Below are 20525 nucleotides of genomic sequence, written 5' to 3' on the forward strand. Positions count from 1 at the left end.
AAAGAATTAATCTCATCTTTTGTTTTCCTCAATCTAACGGTCCTTAAAAAGCATAAAACTCTTATTTTACACGAGATATAAATGGATCTTAATATATATATAGGGGTAGGATCCTATTACACAATGTAAAACTTTTTTAGTTTTACGTAAATTTAAGACCGTTGGATGACAGATGGCTGAGATTAAAAGTAAGAAATATGAAGATATTTATTAGAGGAAGAAAACAATAAATCAATCTCAGTCATCTGTTTTCACTAATCCAACCTCCAACGGTCTTAAATCTGTATAAAACTAAAAGTTTTACATTATGTAAGTGAATCCTAACTCTTATATATATATATATATATATATAAAGGAAAGAACCTTTAGAAAGCGCTCCAAATATGATTTAAACGGGGTATCAAATCATATTACATACTTCAAACCAAGCGAAGGCTAAAAAAGCTCTTGGGCTTTTAGCATGTCTTTTATTGCATATGCTACAAACAGGAAGTTTCTTGTAGTTTCTTCTACAGGGTGGGAGGAATCCAAATATAACCATGTGTTTGAACATAACCGGCTTTAGCCAAAAGTTCATCGGCTTCGGCAGGACCACGGCTACCCGTCTGATATGGAATCGGCTTCATTTCACCTCTGTCAATTCTGTGTAGAAGAGGCGTGAAAATCTCCCATGCAGCCTGATTATTTCAACCAATATGAATGTTAGTTTATATTTTCCGTAAAAGTTTTCTTTCCAACGTACACATGGATTCTTACCTTTAACTCGTCTCTGCGAACGAAATGCTGCTGATCACCTCTTATCCTGTGCAACAGGAAAAAACTTGACAGTAAATAACTGCATTGTGGACAAGAATATTTCAAGGATCAGCGAGGGCAAGGATCATACGTGTCGAGGATAAGACGTTCATAAGCCTCTGGGATTGTAACACCTTGATAGCGTTGCCCGTATGACAAGTCTAGTTCACTTTGGATGGTAGACATCTCGAGACCGGGCTTCTTCACCTGGAATCAGACACAAGATGCATGTTGGTATACAAGCACAAAGATCTTGCACTGAATTCCAATAGCAGTTTTCAAAGCTTAAACTAAAAATGCTATAGATCTTGTCACTTATTATAGGGTACATAAAGCAGCTTTTGTAGATAACATTTATCAATTCCCATAAAATCTAATAACACAAAGAAGGGGCATCAAACATTCCAGATTGCTGCTCAACGGTGCACAAAAGTCACCGCAACGAGCAGCCTCACATCTGGTACCCACATCGAGAATGCAAAACAATAACTGTTGCTTTTGAAAATGCCTTAATGTACAAAATTTAGCAAACAAACATACACGAGGTGGTGTTTAGACTGGAAAGAGCATAACTATTTGGTATATCATGAAGAATAAACGAAACATCTGAAATCTTACGCAGGAAGATCCTTACAGAAATAATGTTCTAACAGCTTTCAGATGTAATAAGATTAGCAAACTCACCGTTAGCTTCATGTACATGGCTTCAGAAGGTTGTAGACGTATGACAAACTCATTTCTCCCTTGTTTTTTACCTAAATAAAGGTGATAAAATTCAAGGAAAAGGCTGATTAAAAGCTAAAAATACTACGTTTGTGCTAATATCGAAAAGGGTTTTGGAAAATACAGTAAATGTGCTTTAGTTATGTTATCCATTAACACCATAGTCATAAATACAACTAAAATCTTCGTAAATAACTTTTCAGGCAGATTATCTTTGATTTACAGACAATCACCATTGTCTATTTAGATCAATAAATGGCATTTTTTCTGTCTATCATACTACAACCACTAAAGACACCGCTCTACATACAAAAAGACCATTGTCTTAGTTTTCAAAGTAACCTCGGAAGTCCTTCGCATTATTCAAAAATGGGACCAAGTACTCATTTAAACAAAGTTATAAAGAAACTTAAAGGTTCATAGTCATACATTTGAATATGTCACCAGGAACCTCCTTAAATTGAACACGTATCTCTGCTTTTCTTGAATTCAATGCTTTCCCCGCCTTAAGAATAAAGGGAACGCCTGGAAACAAACTGATTAGTGAAATTAGAAAATCTAATGAGAAATTCAAATTAAACAAACTATTTGGTCAATCCAAATGAAAAGGGTACATAAACCAATCGATGGTGATCATAGACAGACTCGAGCATGGAAAGATAAAATAACATCTTTCATTATGTAAACAGTTGCAAATGAGGCAGCTATACTACCTTCCCATCTTTCATTATGTATACGGAGAATAACAGTTGCAAATGTCGGAGTGTTTGAGTGGTTGGGAACTGTTGGGTCATCTCTGTAACCTTCATACTGTCCGAGTACAACCTCTTCATCTTTGATTGGAAGTACTGATTGAAGAACCTGGAGTCATATAAATATAAATATATAGCAAATAAAGCACCAAATTAAAGCAAGTAAACTAGAAGGAAAACAAGAAATTATAAGGGAGGATTGTATTAACCAATATACTCCAATAGATTCGATGCATTGAAACTTAATCCATCTGTTATCGGTATGGTAAAGCTTCTAGGGCGTAAATATGAAACAACTAGCCGTTACATCCTAAAGCATGGAGATAAAGACACAAACCTTCACTTTCTCATCACGTATGTGCTCAGGTTTGAGAGAGACAGGCTTCTCCATAGCAACGAGACAAAGAACCTGCAATTGGTATGAACTCAATTAATAAATAAGTGCAATTGGTAAGAACATAACATGTTCCTACTTTTTGGAAAAAGGAATCAAGAGACTTAAAGGCATCCGAAATAAAAAACGAGCAAATGATTCTAAGGAGCTTCTTTTTGCCACAAGTAGCAGCATATAACTTAATAAAATAATGGAAGTGCAGACAACTACACAAAGCATAGGACATGAACATTCTAACTTTTGAAAACTCCAGTTATACACATTGTAAATAATGCTCCATTCTTAATGATATGATATCTAGTTGAGATTTGCAATGGCCTTACCTGCAATAGATGGTTTTGGATAATATCACGGATGATTCTGCACAAAGAGCACAGAAGGAAAGAGCACTGAGAAGGCAGATACAACATGTATTCTTCTCCAATGTTAGATGGAATTGTGGATTAGAATTGTAAGAAACCAGAAAAAAGTCGTTTTAGAGCACAAGATGCTCCACTTTTTAGAAGACATATTCAAATCACATACAAGGGAAAGCACATGATTCTTCATAAATTTTCCCTAGAAATGAGATCTGAAATAAGTGCTACAAAACATACCCATATTCATCAAAATATCCACCACGGCCTTCAGTTCCAAAATCCTCTCTGAACACAATCTGCCGAAGAAACACAGTAAAATATAGATTAATATCAGAAGAATATTATAACTTGACAATTAACAAAGCTCTATCGGACCAAGAATAGCTAATGACATTTTTATTTATCAGCATATTTCGCTGTAACTTGAGGTAATAATATGACAGCGTTCCCAGGCAAGCCTGTACAAGGCATAGCCTATACTAATCAACAGCGCAATACCCTCAACATAACAGATTGCAGCACACCCACAGTAGATGGATCCTCACCTGTACATTGTCAATGTTGTCGCGATTCCAAAGGGGCAGGAAGAAGCGATTAGCAAAACGAAGTACCAACTGCAAATGACATAAAGCCAAATATCAGCAAATCTACTAAGGAATCAATTAATAAAAGCACCCGTTCTACACATTCATTACCAGGTTCTGGACCAATTCCTTTCCCAAATAGTGATCGATTCGGTAAATTTGTGGTTCATCAAACAACTCTCCAATCTGGGAACTTAGTTGCTCTGCAGAGTCTAAATCTTTACCAAATGGTTTCTCAACAACAATCCGAGTCCATCCACCAAGATCAGCTGGAAAGAAATCATATAACTAGTTATTACATCTATGCAAATATCATGTACAAGGGGCCCAAGAGAAAATAGATTGTCAATTTCATTTAGCTTTGGTGTATTATGAAGCAAATACGAATAAAATACAGATAGCATAAAATTATTCATTCACAAAGGGCCTGCAAATCATCTAAATTATATATTCCAACAAGGTTATTCTTGGGACAGAATACCTACATTTACTCATGCAATATTTCCTGATCATCCTGCAAACAGATGGATATACTGATGGTGGAAGTGCAAAATAAAAGAGTCTCCGAGATGACCCTTCTTGGCTACTTCTTGAGATTTCATGCTTTTCGATTTCCTTGTCTAACAGCTGAAAGCCCTCAGCGGCATCATACGACCCACTTACATATTTAATCTACCAATAATACCAATTGTTCATTAAACTGAACAAGCAAACAAATGATTTAAGTTTCATAAACATATAGCTAGGGATGTACTGACCAGCTGTAAGAACTTCGATACATCTTCCAAGTGTGAAGCACTTTTATCATTGACAAGATATCTGCCATTTCAAGTAAAGAGAAACAAACACTGAGCAACATTCTTTCGGCCAAAGTGTGAACAACCATACAAGTGGAGCAAATGACACAATTTTCGGTAGATGTCTCACCCACGAATACGGCTTCTCAATTCATCATCTGAAATCTTAGTCCTTGCATAGCCGAATATGTGCACTTCATCTGGCGGTAAAAATCCCTGAAAACCAAGCATCCCCATCTAAGGTTAGAAACCCGTTCCAGCACCTTCAGCGTTTGAGAAGAGCCAACCAAAATGTCCACACGAAATGAGACATTTATCGAATTCCATGTCAGTTCTAATAAAGAAAACCAATGAACACAACACCTAACCTGAAGATAAAGATGAAAGATGGCAGGGAAAGTCTTTTTCTTGGCAAGATCACCAGAGGCACCAAGAACAATTATTGAGAGGCTCCCAGTTTCAGGCACATTCTCATTGCCAGAAAACGAATCAGTTCTGAGGTCGTCTCTTTTTTGAAGGCACCATTCAGTACCTGATCCCATCTTGTAAAGCTTTGATCCTTCAGTGATCTGATCTGTATTAAAAGAATATGTAAGTTGTGAGGAAAAAGATACTGGTTGGATTTTCCAGAACTGAAAGTAACTACAGCTAGACAGTTTTTAGCTTGGCTTCAACTCTAAGCAATTGAAAGTAACGATTAGATTAACCAAAATTAAAGAAATAATAAAGCTTCACTGAAAATTACATTTTCAGTCAACTAATAAGGACGTGAAATTAAGATTCTTTATCTTTTATAGATTTTATCAAAAACAGAACACGCAGAGGAAACATGCAAAAATTAAAAATTTACTACATAGATCCCTGAAAGAATCAAACTGTACATGAAAAAAACAACAAAAATAAAAACCTCATTCAGAACAGGGATCAAGCGGAACATCCAATAAAAGTAAACAAAGTTTTAAGAGCGAGAATCAAGACCCCAGATCAAAGAAATGAAGTAAGAACAAACCTTAACAGCAGAATTCAGAGAAAGATGAAACCTGGGATTTGAAGGGAGAGAGTTGGGTTTTGTATTGAGTTCTGGGAAGTGGATGATAAATTTCAAGTCCAACTGTCCGCCAATAAATATAATTCTTACCAGCCGCCTACTTTTACAATATTTTTTCTTCATTTTTGTTGAACCTCTATTTGCTTATTTCTATAATTCCGTTCATGCCCCGCAATAATTTTGTTGTTTATTCGGTAACAATTTATTTATCATTTTTTATTGTAAAAAACTTATTCATCATTTTTATACTTATTTATTATAAAAGATTAGAATTTTAATGTTTATAAATGAAGTAAATTGAATTAAAAGTATAGTATTAATTAATTAATAAATCAAATATATTAAAAAAAATATTTCATGTATTAGGTTAATAATTAATTTTAATTTATAAAGATTTTATAAAAATATAGAAAATATAAATTATACATATATTATCATTCGAGTTATTATGTCAATACTATTAAGATTTTCATGTCTAAATTATAAATATATTATTATTATAATTATACCTCGTTTTAAATTCTAAATTTTAAAAATTTAAATTATAAAATTTTAAAAATAATATTAAAATAAAGTATTTATATAAATATTTTTATATAATTTATATATAAAAATACTTTTAATTACTCAGAAAAATAGATAAAATATAGAAAGCATGTGATGAACAATAATCGGTAGGTTTAGGGATGGGTAAGGGACCCAAATCCGATCGGGTCGGGTCGAATTTTTTTAAAAAACGGATTCGAGTCGGGTTTTTAAAGGTGAAGTTAGGGTCGGGTCGGATTCGGATTTAGAGTGAAAAATACCCGACTTGACTCGACCCATAAAAAATATAATTTTACCTTATATATTTAAGAATAATTACAATAATATTCATCTATATATTATTTTTTTCAATTAAATCACTATTTTTATTGAATAAAAATAATATTTTTATTATTTCGGATCAGGTCAGATCAGGTTTGAATTTTATCTCAAAAAATCAGGTCGATGAAGGCTATATATTTTTCGAGTCGAGTCGAGTAAAAGATGTTAAATTTTCGGATCGAGTCGGATAGGCCAAAACCCGATCCAAACCCAACCCATGTCCATCCTAGGTAGGTTGGTAGTTAAGCACATTTTATCAACCCTAATTATTGATAGATTAGAGGCCAAGAAGGATTGGTGAAACTAGAGCTCTGAAAGCTCACACCATTACACAATACGAATCTATTCCTCAACAAACAGTAGAATGCCACGTAATAATGATTTTAAAAGTTCCTAATTTAACAAAATGATACATATATTAAATCTCTTAAATAAAGTTAAAATTTAAATTTTGATATCACAATAAATAAGAGTTTACAATAATCATTGTAAACTAATTACACAATTTGAACATTTTCCTATAACATTTAAACTAATCACTTTAGATCATATAAGAATCATACATGAAAAGGTTAAAAATCCAACTAAAAGACTCAAACAAAAAATAAATATGAACAAATCTAATTGCAACGAAAAATGAATCACAAAAGGGGATTAATATATTGAAAGACCACCGAGAACTACAAATCAAAGTCGAGCTTCACGAGAAACTATACAGAAACGTAAAATCTCGCATCCAAATTCAATCAAATGGTTCATAGCAAGGACGATCAACATGATTACAAGTAAGCACAATTTTGATCAATCGTGACGCCGTCAAATCTCACTGTGAGAAAACATAAATAAAAGAACGATCAAACGATTGAGAAAGAAAACGAAAAATGTGCCAAAAAGACAAAAAAAATACCATAAAAGTATAGAAAATCATATCACAAAGGCAAAAAAAATTTGTTGAACCAATATTTGATTTTGATATAATATAATTTTTCAAATATTTTAATTTGTTAAATTTTGCAATTTGCAAATTCTAAGAAAATTTTTCATAAAATATTTTAAGTGTTTTTTAATTGTGAAAAATAACTTAAGTGTCTTTAAGTCATATTATAACTTATAAACATTCTTCAGAGCTCAAAAATTGATTTTTGCCCAAAAAACCTCCCTCAGTCTCGAAACCAACAAGTCAATCTCGATACTAAAATTCCAGTGGGCCTTTCTGATATCGATATTGGTAGGTGAGTATCAAAACTCACATGAACAATATCGATAACGAAAGTTTAATGGCTATAAATTTGACCTTTATGATGCTCAGTTTCTTATATCCACTACCCGATATTGATACCAAATGTGTAGGTGAGCATTAAATACTTAAAATTAATGAATTCAACGGCTCTAATCAACCACCAACAACTCTAAACGTCTAGAAGGATGTTAGAATAAATAAAAGGTACTAAGATTCAAATGGAAAACAACAAGAAAGTTAACAGTAAGATCAAACCAACATCAAAAGAGTTTTAGAACCAAAATTGTCATATTTTTTGTAACACACTTGGGAGTCTCATTATTTATTTTGTTCAAGCGTGTATTGGGTGAGTGCTTAATTTGTGCAAACATATTTGTTTTGTGAGGTTTTCTCATTTGTTTGCTTTATTTGTAACTACTCTTTGGGTGAGTGTGTATCGAAGGTTTTAGGTATAAACTTTGAAGTGTTTGTAAGGTTATATCTTGTTCTTAAAGGTTAGCAAATATAGTAGATTTGATAAATCTTAGTGTGGATGCTAAGATAGTAGATTTAGACTTAGTTTTGAAGTTAAACCGCTCTAAATTCCTTGTGCAAAAGTTTTAATTAGGTTGCTTCCACATCAAAATATTTAAAGGCCAATTCACCTCCTCTTGACATATTTTGATTGTTAGTAAGAGCTAAAAAATGTGTCATAAAAGCATAATTATTTTTATTAAAAAACTAAGAAATAAAGATAAAAGAGAACTTGTAATATCCTCAATATTGGGTTAGTGACTAAATTGTAAAACTTTAGAATTTGGTGATTAAAGTAGAATAATTGAATAGTTCAAAGACTTATATGGGAAATTTTTTGTAGGATTGAATTACAAAGAAGGAGGAATAGAAGGACAAATTGGTCATTTAGTAAAGAAAATAATTAAATTATGTTATGGTTATATATTAACCCAGTGGAATGAAAGGGAGACCAAGTGAGTTTCCATAGTTCTCTTCTTCTTTTTATTCCTCTATATGTGAATGTTAGTGGACGAAGGTGAGTTTCTTGTTAAGTGATTATTTATTGAATTTAAGTTAGGTTTATGTTCTTTAGATTATACTTAAGTTTAAGGAAAGCTTAAGTTACCTTAAAATTCAAAGATAAGATAGTTAGGAAGGATTAAAGAAAAGAGGGGAATAAGTGAAATCTTGGAAGAGGGTTAATAAATAAAGTTTGAGTATGGAATTGACTTGTCATCAACTTAATTAAGAGATATGCAGTGATAGAATTGAATTTAGAACATATTGAAAATTTGGTATGATTATTGATTTCCATATGGAGGATGGGATTTTGAGGTTATTGATGTATTGAATGAGTAGAAATTGATTTAAGTATGTGTACTTGAGTTAAGAATATGAAAGGGATTAAAACATGAAGTGTTTGAGCTGAAATAAAGTAATTTTTAAGTTTAAAAAGTGATTTCTGGGCTAGGGATATCGGTACCGATTCATTAGGTATTGATACTTCAAGAGTAAAATTTAGAAAGGCATTCATGAGGTACCGATACCTGAAGAACAGTATCGATACCAAGGGTACCGATACATTAATGATAGTATCGATACCATCTTTGAAATGAAAAATTACAGAATGCAATATGGGTATCGATACCTAGGCATGGTACCGATACCATATTTAAGGGATGTATCGATACCTTATAGGGGGTACCGATACTACTTTAAATATAAAAGGAAATTTCGTCTTTCCTTTAGTTTAAGAAATGAAAGATTTGAGTATGTCATTTGGAATACTGATATGCATCAATGTATGATTATGTAGATATTGAACGCAACCCTGTTCTAAAACAATCGAATAATTTAAAACGGTTGAGAGAAAGAGAAGTTCTAAAATCGATTCGAATCAAGTGAGGCTAATGTGAGTGCATACTATAGATATAGTTCAATGGAAATAAGACTTGTGATAAGTCTATTTCTTATATTTGATTTTATGATTTCCTTTTCATATACATGCATATGTTATGGTTATAATAAGTACTTGCATAACTCTTAAATGCTTTAGCATGATATAATATGAATGCATGCAATTATAACATAACAAATCCAGGTATGTGTAATAAGAAAAGTGATCATATGTGTGTATGTGTAGTGAATAATGTGTTTATATGAGAAGTGATAAAAGAGATATGAAAATGGAAAAGGTATTCATATTTAAGCCCATGTTATATGATATGAGAGCTGTAGGTATAATTGGCATGCCAAGAGTCGAGGGATTATAAGTGGTCCTTCGGGACATAATGGTCCTCCAAGACATAGTGGTCATTCGGGAAAGTGGTCATTCGGGACAGATTTTCAGTGCCCATAGTAGGAATTTATTCGAGCTGTGGTGATAGCATTTGTGCACAACCGCATTGTACTTACGTATCTCTTGTTCTCAATAATGTACATGGGCATCTAAAGATAAATTGAATGGAAACTCTTATAAGAAATAAGTTTCATATGTGCATATCATAATATTATATGTGATAGTTAGTAGATATATGTAAATTGTAATGTCCTGATTGATTGATAGTAGTGTTTATTCATGAATTTATCGTTATATGTTCTTTTATTCCTCACTAAGTCTATGACTTAGCGTGTAAGTGGTTTACACATAGGTACCAAGAAACAGGAGGATCAGAATTAGAAGTTGCAAGGACAACATACCTTGACTAGTAGATCAAATCAGAAGTAATTTGCAAAGTATGTATTTTGTTATATTAAGTATGTGTTGCCATGTAAACAAGTTGTGAATTACACATGCTCTGATTGATTTTGTAACCATTTTTGGATAATATTATGTAAATTATTGTATTGTTCTTTTAATAAAAGTTTTTTAAATTTTATGAGATTTTGTCCAAGTAAACGCTTTGAAAAGTCAATATGACACCTCATATTTATATCTGGGTCGAATATGAGTTGGGAGTGTTACATTTAATGGTATCAGAGCTATGGTTTAGCCGATTCTAGGCATAAACCAGAGTCTAAAGTGTCTTTAAATGTGTACATGCCAACATATAAGTAAAAACTTCTGGTCTGATAAGAGTAATAGTATGATGTTTTGCTAATAAAACTATATGGTTATATCTTATTAGATGTCTGGATAAGATAGTTTCCAAAGTGAAGCGGGAGATGATAGGCTAACTAAGAGTAGCAATTCATCTGCCCTGGTCATGTAAGGTAAAGAACAAGTACCTTCTGGAGTGTCTATGAGTGATCAAGATGTTTTCTTCCGAACATTGGACGCGGTATTGACGCGTTTCCAACCTCATGTCTATTCAACTCAGAGAATGAATGTTGCGAAGGAGTTGAAGGGTTTAGAAGCTCTAGAATTTAGGGGTGAAGCCGAAAAAGGTCATGTTGTTGTGGACCTTTAGCTCAATAATGTGAAAATCATGTTGGAGGGATTTTATTGTTCCGATTCGGAGAAGCTGGATGGAGTGATTTCCTTGCTTAGAGGGCAAGCAAGGATTTGGTGGACCAATGTTACACTGAGAATGACTAGTGATCAGATAACTTGGTCCTTATTTTTAGAGGAATTTAAGCATAAGTATATAGGAGATTAGTTCATTCGACAGATGAAGCAAAAGTTCATGAATTTGAAGCAATGAAACCGTACAGTGTATGAATATGAGTGTGAGTTCAACAAATTCAGTTGTTTTATTGTCGAGCTTATTCCGACAGAGAAGGATGCTTGTGAATGGTTCGTAGAAGGTTTTCGTCCAAGATTGAAAGAAATGTTAATTGTGTTGAATATATCCTCGTTTCAAGAGGTGGTAAACCGTGCGAAAGCTCTGGAAAGAGCTTAGAACGAGAGGTTTGGAGATCCAAGAGCTCATACATATAAAAGAATTGGTGATTCTTCGAGTTCTGCACCATCTTCCGGTACGAGCTGATTTTTATATAGATAAATATGTTGAATTGTATATCAAAGAGATTATACGATTACATGGCGTGCATGTTTCCATTGTTTCTGATCGAGATCCTAGATTCACAACGCGGTTTTGGAAGACTTTACATGGAGCGCTGGGAACTCGATTGAACTTTAGCACATCGTTTCATCCTCAGACAGATGGATAGTTTGAGCGGACTATCCAAATCCTGAAGGATATGTTGAGAGCTTATGTTATTGAGTTCAAAGAATCTTGAGAAAGATATTTACCACTTGCTGAGTTCGCTTACAATAATAGTTACCAATCAAGCATCAAAATGGCTCCCTATAAAGCTCTTTATGGAAGGAGATGTCGTATACCATTGAATTGGTTAGAGCTTAAAGATAGAGAAGTCCTCGGTCCTGAGTTGATTCAGGAAGTGGAAGAAAAAGTTTAAGTAATTTAGAGTAATCTCAAAGTAACAGCTGATAGACAGAAATCATATACGGATCTAAAGAGGAATAAGATAGAATATTAAATTGGAGACAAGGTGTTTCTAAAAGTATCTCCCTGGAAGAAGGTTTTGAGGTTTGGGCGTAAGGGAAAGCTTAGTCTTAGGTTCATTGGACCCTATGAGATTGTTAAGAGAGTGGACAATGGCATATCAATTAGCTTTGCCACCTGAAATGGAGAAGATTCACAATGTCTTTCATGTTTCAATGCTTCGGAAGTATAGATCCGATCCCTCCCATATTGTGACACCAGAAGAGATCGAGGTTCAACCGGACTTGACTTATGAAGAAGAGCCGATTAAAATTTTAGCTCACGAAGTTAAATAATTAAGGAACAAGACTATTCCATTGGTTAAAGTGTCGTGGAGGAATCACAAGATAGAGGAAGTAATGTGGGAGCGTGAAGTGGATATTAGGAGTCAGTACCCTCATCTCTTTGTGTAATAAAAATTCGAGGATGAAGTTTCTTAAAGGGGAGATTTGTAACATCCTCAATACCGGTTTAGTGATTAAATTATAAAACTTCAAAATTTGGTGATTAAAGTAGAATAATTGAATAGTTCAAGGACTTATATAGGAAATATTTTGTAGGATTAAATTACAAATAATGAGGAATAGAAAGACGAATTGGTCATTCAGTAAAGGAAATAATTAAATTATGTTATGGTTATATATTAACCCACGTGGAATGAAAGGGGGACCAAGTGAGTTTCCAGAGTTCTCTCATTCTTCTTCTTCCTCTATACGTGAAGGCTAGTGGAGAAAAGTGAGTTTCTTGTTAAGTGATTATTTATTGAATTTAAGTTAGGTTTCTGTTCTTTAGACTATACTTAAGCTTAAGGAAAGCTTAAGCTACCTTAAAATTCAAAGATAAGAGAGTTAGGAAGGATTAAAGAAAAGAGGGGAATAAGTGAAATCTTAGAAGAGGGTTGAGTCTGGAATTGACTTTTCATCAACTTAATTAAGAGATATGCAGTGATAGAATTGAATTTAGAACATATTGAAAATTTGGTATGATTATTGATTTCCATATGGAGGATGAGATTTTGAGGTTAAGGATGTATTGAATGAGTAGAAATTGATTTAAGTATGTGTTCTTGAGTTAAGAATATGAAAGTGATTAAACATGAAGTTTTTTTAGCTGAAATGAAGTAATTTTTGGGCTTAAAAAGTGATTTTTGGGCTAGGGGTATCGGTTCCGATTCATCAGGTACCGATACATCAAGAGTAAAATTTAGGAAGGCATTCATGAGGTATCGATACCTGAAAAATAGTATTGATACTAAGGGTATCGATGCCTTAAGGATGATATCGATACCATCTTTGAAACGAAAAATTACATAATGCAATATGGGTATCGATACCTAGGCATGGTACTGATACCACAGTTAAGGGATATATCGATACCCTATAGGGGGTACTGATATTACTTTAAATATAAAAGGAAATTTCTTCTTTCCTTTAGTTTAAGAAATTAAAGATTTAAATATGCCATTTGGAATATTGATATGCATCAATGTATTATTATGTAGATATTGAACGTAACCTTATTCCGGAACAATCAAAGAATTAGAAATGGTTGAGAGAAAGAGAAGTTCTAAAATTGATTCGAATCAAGTGAGGCTAAGGTGAGTGCATACTATAGATATAGTTCAATGGAAATAAGACTTGTGATAAGTCTGTTTTCTATATTTGATTTTATGATTTCCTTTTTCATATATATGATATCTTATGGTTATAATAAGTACTTGTATAACTCTAAAATACTTTAGCATAATATAATATGAATGTATACAATTATAAGATAACAAATCCAGGTATGTGTAATAAGAAAAGTGATCATATACGTGTATGTGCTGTGAATAATGTGTTTATATGAGAAGTGATAAAAGATATATGAAAATGGGAAAGGTATTCATATTTAAGCCCATATTATATGATATGAGAGTTGTAGGTATAATTGGCATGCCAAGAGTCGAGGGATTATAAGTGGTCCTTTGGGACATAGTGGTCCTCCGGGGCATAGTGGTCATTCGGGATAAAGTGGTCATTCGGGATAAATTTTCAGTGCCCCTAGTGGGAATTTATTCGAGTTGTGGTGACAGCATTTGTGCACAACCTCAGTGTACTCACGTACCTCTTGTTCTCAATAATGTATATGGGCATCTAAAGATAAATTGAATGGAAACTCTTATAAGAAGTAAGTTTCATAAGTGCATATCATAATAGTATATGTGATAGTTAGTAGATACATATAAATTATAATGTCCTGATTGATTGATAGTAATGCATGTTAATGAATTTATCGTTATATGTTATTTTATGCTTCACTAAGTCTATGACTTAGCGTGTAAGTGGTTTATACGTAGGTACCAAGAAACAGGAGGATCAGAATTAGGAGTTGCAAGGACAACATACCTTGACTAGTAGATCAGATCAGAAGTAATTTGCAAAGTATGTATTTTGTTGTATTAAGTGTGTGTTGGCTTGTAAACAAGTTGTGAATTACATATGCTCTGATCGATTTTGTAATCATTTTGGATAGTATTATGTAAATTATTGTACTGTTCTTTTAATAAAAAAAATTTAAATTTTATGAGATTTTACCCAAGTAAACGCTTTGAAAAGTCAATGTGACACCTCGGATTCGTATCCGGGTCGGATACGAGTTGGGGGTGTTACAGAATCAGTGGGTGACAACCAGTATTAAAATTGTTACCGTTGTCTGTTAAACAAAATCAAAAAATAAAAAATTTAATATATAAAAATTATTTATGTATTATTCTTTGATATCGCGTATATTTATAGTAAGTATTGATTAACGGATTATTATGGTCAAAGATTCATATTAAGTTACAATAAATATTGAATTTGAATATAATATATTTCATGTAATGACACGTCTCCTTTTTCTACTCTATCACTTCTATGAGTTAAACACTTAATTACTTTTTTGTCAAACCAATACCTAAACTATGATTAGTAACCACTTTAACCCTCCCATTATCACAATGTTTTAGGATAATATGCCACAACTACAAAACATCATGTGACACTATTATAAAGTGTGACAAAAGAATAAAATTTTAAAAAAGGAAATAAAAAAAGAATTATTCAGAATATCCTTAAATATTAAAAAAACATTATTCAAACTGTTTTAAAAAGTTTAGTTTATAAATATTTATGAACTAATTTTTTTTTTTGGATAATTTAAATTTTATTACCCAAGAACAGAACCTGTTACAAAATTCAGAGTTCTGAATACATCAGGACAAACTACATACAAAAAGAATTAAAATCAAACAATGTCCCAATGCTTACAAAGATTAGTATTTACACTATCAATGCTATTTAAATTTCTACCACTAAGTTGAGATCCAATAATGTCTATGGCTCGAAGCAATTCTTGTACATTTCTGGATCGACTTTGAAACAGTTTCTTGTTTCTTTCTTCCCAAAGAATGTAAATCAAAGCATTAAGAGAAATCTTCATTATGGAAGTAAGAAAAGATTTACCTTTCCAAGTAGAGCAAGACCATGCCAAAAAAGATTCCCAAGAACGAGTTCTAAATTGAAGACCAGAAAGGGAGAAGATTGAATTCCACAAGTAATCAGCCATAGGACAATGAAGGAACAAGTAATCCCTTGTATCCAATGGGTCATTACAAAACATGCATTGGCAATCATTGATAAGCCCCATACGAAGAAGTTTATCCTCAGTAGAAAGTCAATCAAGTAAAGCCATCCATGAAATCAAACTATGTTTTGATATATGAAGGGGAAACCATATAATTTTTTGCCAAATTACAAGGGGTCTCTTTACCCGAATAGCATCCCATATACTCCTCACTGAAATTGCTCCAGCAGACAGAATAGATAAAGCCTCGGGCCTTAATTTGAAGATTTTCCTTAAGCTCCAGCTGGTCGAAGAACTAATTTCTGCATTCTAGAAATCTTTATCTTTAAGAACATAACAATTAATCCAGGTTACCCATAATGAGCCTTCACCTGCAAGAATTTTTTGATAAGAATGAGCATCTTCAGATTTCAATAAGTAGATATTTTGCCATCCAACACGGGCTTCAAAAGCAGTTTTGTCTGTTCCTTTCCAGAAAAAGCGGGAGCATAATTGTTTAACCCTCTTAAGGACAGAGTAAGGCAGAAATAACTGTTTACACCAATAACTATTGATGCTAAATAAGACTGCTCTGATTAATTCTAATCTACCTGCATAGCTAAGAGATTTAGTAGACCAATAATGTAGCCGAGCTTTAATACTTTCAATGAGGACCACATAATCTTTTTCAGATATTTTCCTTGTGATTACAAGAATGCCGAGGTACGTTACAGGAAGGGATCCTATTTTAAAACCAGTGAGCAGATTAATATCCTCAAGAGTGGAGAATGTCATGCCAGTAGCAAATAATTCACATTTTGAGGCGTTAAGTCTAAGGCCAGACATTTCATAAAATAAGTCAAGAACACTTGTTACCCCAAGAACAAATTCAACAGACCCTTTGCAGAATACAAGAAGATCATCAACAAAGGAGAGATGAGTAAGTCCAATTCTTTTGCATTTAGGGTGGTAACCAAATATATTTTTAGTAACTGTTAGATTTAAGAGATTTGAAAGAACATTCATAGAGAGAACACATAAAAGAAGGGATAAGGGGTCTCCTTGTCTTATACCTTTAGCTCCATTGAAATAACTAATTAAGCTTCCATTTAAATAAACAGAGTATCTAGCAGTAGAGAAGCATAATTCAATCCAGTTTATAAAGATGCTTGGAAGACCAATGGCTTTCAAAATGGCAGAGATGAATCCCCAATTTAGAGAATCAAAGGCTTTATGAAGATCAATTTTCAGGGAACATCGAGGGGAAATGTTCTTCCTACTATAACCTCTAACCAATTCTTGAGCTAGAAGGGTATTATCAATTATAACCCTGCCTTTAACAAAAGCAATTTGGTTGAGGGTAATTAACTCAGGAATGATTCTAGTAAGCCTATTAACCAGAATCTTAGAGATGGCTTTGTATAAAACAGAGCAACATGAGATAGGCCTAAAGTCCTTAACTGTACTAGGGTTAGGGATTTTAGGCACAAGAGCAATAATTGTTGCATTGAAAGCTGAAAGGAGAGAATATTCTTGAAAGAATTGTTTCATGGCAGCATAAACATCCTTACTAATGATAGGCCAGGCTTTTTTGAAAAGCAAAAGAGTGTAGCCATCAGGACCTGGTGTTTTGTCATTACCTTGGCAAAAGAAAGCTTCCTTGATTTCCTCATTTGAGATTTCCTTAACAAGATCATCAAGTTTATCAGCAGACAAATAGACTTGAAGGATGTCTTTTAACATGTTAGAGTCAGAAGATTTCACCTCTGGATTACTGGTACTAAGCAGATTTGAGAAATAATTAGTCACCTCCTTAGAAATTGAGTCAAAAGATTCCAGCCTATTGCCTTGATCATCAATCAAGATTCGAATGGTATCTCGTTTGTGTTTGCGGGATACAGTAAAGTAAAAAAAATTAGTACACTTATCTCCCTCTTTTAGCCATAAAACCTTGGCCTTTTGTCTTAAGAACAAATACTCAGCATCTTCAAGGTTATTTAGTTCTGTTTGCAGTTGGATTACTTTATCAATAACATCCTCACCTCTTAAGGATTTAATCTGCTATAATTCAAGCTCACTTTTCTTTTGGTTAACTCTGGCAATAAGGTCACTGTAACTAGAATGGTTGAGGTTCCTAAGGCTAGTTTTCATGTGATTTAACTTTGAAAAAAGAATTTGCATCGGATTACCTTGTGCAGGGCTATTCCAAGACTGTTGAACCACACATAAGAAATTAGAATTTTGTGTCTAGAAATTAAAGAACTTGAAAGGCTTTGGTCTGTTAATTTGGTTTTCTTTTGAGAGCCATACCAAAGCCATGCAGTGGTTTCAAACACCAGGAGTGAGAAATTCTACATGATAAGATTTGAAGGAATTAACCCAATTAGAATTAACAAGGAATTTGCCCAGTTTCCTAGCAAGGAAAGAGGATTGATGCTTGTTGCTCCAAGTGAATTTAGGGCCAAATAATGGATGGTCTATGAAATCCAGATCAGAATACACTTCTTGGAAGTCTCTCATATCATAAGAAAAAATAGGACCCAATAGCTCAGTGTCAGAGCTCTCGTGAGGGTGCAGAGTAACATTGAAGTCTCCCTCTAGGATCCATGGGGATTGGCCTATATTAGCTTCTAAATATCTTAGATGCTGCCATAGGGATCTTCTCACTATACCATCATTACTGTTATATATGGCTGTAATGACCAGAGGAGTGCCAGAGTATAAACCCTTTATGGAAATACACTGATTAGAGGAATGAAGGACAGTGAAATCCAGATCAGTTTTCCATAAAATCCAGATTCTACCATTAGTTGCATAGTCGTAGTTAGAACAAGGTTTCCAACCATTGAATTTTCTACTTAGAATACTCCCAGCTTTATCCTTTTTGACTCTTGTCTCAAGCAAACAAAGAACATCAATTTTATTTTGACTAGCTCTATTAAGAACACTTCCTTTTTTTTTAGGACAGTTCAGTCCTCGAACATTCCAAAATCTGATGATCATTGAGGAGGAGTATCAAGGGTTACCCCTCTACAACCTACTACAATATTCTTAGTAAACCCTATTTTTTCTTTCTTTTTGGATTTTAATTCATGTACAACGACAGAAACTCCTAAAGAGGAAGAACGAGGTTTTCTATGTTGGCCTTCTGGGGCATAAATGATTTCATCTGCTCCACTAAGAATATCAAATATGTTATAAGAGGCAGACAAAGATGCTTTGGATTTATCTTTGGAGGGTCTACCTCTACCTCTTTTTGTAACCTCAAGTGTGATATCTCCTTTGTCGATTAAAGAGGGAATAATAGAATCAGTAACTGCCTGAGAGTTATCAACTTTGTCAGTTGCAGTGAGAATAGTTAAATCTACACTAGCAAGAACCTCATCAGAAGGCTTATTAGACTCCATTTCAACCTTTTTACTATCAGATTCATTTCTATCAACAACTTCCTTAGTTTCAGCCAAGTCTTGGGGAAGAGGCACCTCTTTTTTCTTGTAACATTTCAATACCCCCAACAACTGGTTCAACTAATTTATTATATATATATATATAACGTTACTTTTTTATTTTTTATAATTTATAATTTCTAAATTTTATCAGGATTTTTGTTTTGCATTTTTGAAATATTAAGAATTTTTATCATGTGTGCCATTTTGATAATATCATGTGATTTTCTTATTATAATATGTCACTTTAAATGATGGGGTTCAAAGTCACAACAGATTATATATAGTTTAGGTATCTAATTTGATAAACTATAAAAATATTATGAATAAAAATACAAAATAAATATAATACTAACAAACAAATTAGTCAAACTCTACAAGATATTACCAAACTTTTAATTTTATCAATTTTAGCACTAACGTTTATTTTATGTGTAATTATTTTACTCCACCATTAATGACTTCATGGGACAATGACATGACAGTTACTGCTGTGACATTGTTGAAGTGATTATCTCATTAAAACGACGTCATTCTGGCATGATTGTTTTATTTTCTAATAGAAAAACAATTGTTGAGCTCAATGAGCCACTCAATCGAAGCCGACACTAAGTCGAAAGAGATCAAACTCTGAGATGGGAGATTCGAAGAGAGTGTGACGGATATCGTCGAGAAGTTCACTGAGTCTATCTCATTTGACAAGCAATTGTATAAGCATAACATTATGAAGCACATGCTTGTATGCTTGCTCAACAGGTTTCCCCCTTTCTTTCAATTCTTGTTTCTAAGTGTTTTTGAGACAAAATCTAAAACTCGATTTTAATAATGTGTCATTTATGTAATGGTAGAAAACTAATTTGAATGCATGTGGTGTACTTTTTTGGTCAATGAAGCTCCACACTGCAAGAAGCTGAAATGACCAAGTTTCGATTAATTTGGTCCTATGGTGACGGACGAATGAATCAAAAAGGATGGGTACACATATGAAGACGACGAGGAAGGAGAGAGAAAAATATAATTGACGAATTTAAGTTTAGTCTCTAAGTTATTTAAAATTTTAGAATTAATTTTAACTGAAATTTTGAATTTTTAGAATTTTTATAAAATCATAACAAGAATTGAAGTTGCTCCAATGGTTAAGCTTCTTTTACTACTTTCAAATGTTTTCTATTCAAATCCTTTGTATAATAGTTCAATATTTTTTCTCAAACAAAACGACGTTGTTTTGGTTCTTTTGTGAATCAAAGCAGTCACACTAAAACGACGTCGTTTTGACGAGGCAATCACATAAGCACTTCACGGCGCGTAACTATCATGTCATCATCCCGTTAAGTCATTAACGATGAAGTGACATAATTGCACATTTGCACTTAAAAGTTAAAAGTTGGTGCTAAAATTGACAAAATTGAAAGTTCGGTAATATAAACGAGTCAGTGCTTAAAGTTTGGTGATATCTAATGTGGCTTTTCCTTTTCTATAATATATGATTTAAA

General features: G+C 33.1%; 1 protein-coding gene across 1 annotated transcript; it reads right to left on the minus strand.

Moving 5' to 3' along the window:
• Nucleotides 1–501: 501 nt before the first annotated feature.
• On the minus strand, nucleotides 502–5494 carry LOC120144343 (glucose-6-phosphate 1-dehydrogenase, cytoplasmic isoform). Its single transcript, XM_039158432.1, has 16 exons — nucleotides 5414–5494; nucleotides 4773–4978; nucleotides 4535–4620; nucleotides 4366–4426; nucleotides 4093–4279; nucleotides 3719–3876; nucleotides 3569–3637; nucleotides 3261–3319; nucleotides 2988–3024; nucleotides 2608–2679; nucleotides 2232–2379; nucleotides 1948–2043; nucleotides 1480–1550; nucleotides 887–1002; nucleotides 757–802; nucleotides 502–677 (listed from the first exon to the last, which is right to left on the minus strand). Exons 2-16 carry the CDS (start codon nucleotides 4944–4946, stop codon nucleotides 510–512), a joined length of 1548 nt encoding a protein of 515 aa, XP_039014363.1. The 5' UTR covers nucleotides 4947–4978; nucleotides 5414–5494; the 3' UTR covers nucleotides 502–509.
• Between the last annotated feature and the right edge of the window lie 15031 nt (nucleotides 5495–20525).

This window comes from Hibiscus syriacus, unplaced genomic scaffold, assembly GCF_006381635.1.
Source record: "Hibiscus syriacus cultivar Baekdansim isolate YM2019G1 unplaced genomic scaffold, ASM638163v2 tig00110888_pilon, whole genome shotgun sequence".
NCBI lineage: Eukaryota > Viridiplantae > Streptophyta > Magnoliopsida > Malvales > Malvaceae > Hibiscus > Hibiscus syriacus.

Excerpts from the sequence above, each read along its gene's own strand:
- LOC120144343 (XM_039158432.1), bottom strand. The coding sequence starts at position 4,946 with ATGGGATCAGGTACTGAATGGTGCCTTCAAAAAAGAGACGACCTCAGA. Across the intron at positions 3,638-3,718 it reads AGGAATTGGTCCAGAACCTG|TTGGTACTTCGTTTTGCTAA; the intron begins GTAATGAATGTG and ends TGTCATTTGCAG. Across the intron at positions 1,003-1,479 it reads CCATGTACATGAAGCTAACG|GTGAAGAAGCCCGGTCTCGA; the intron begins GTGAGTTTGCTA and ends GTCTGATTCCAG.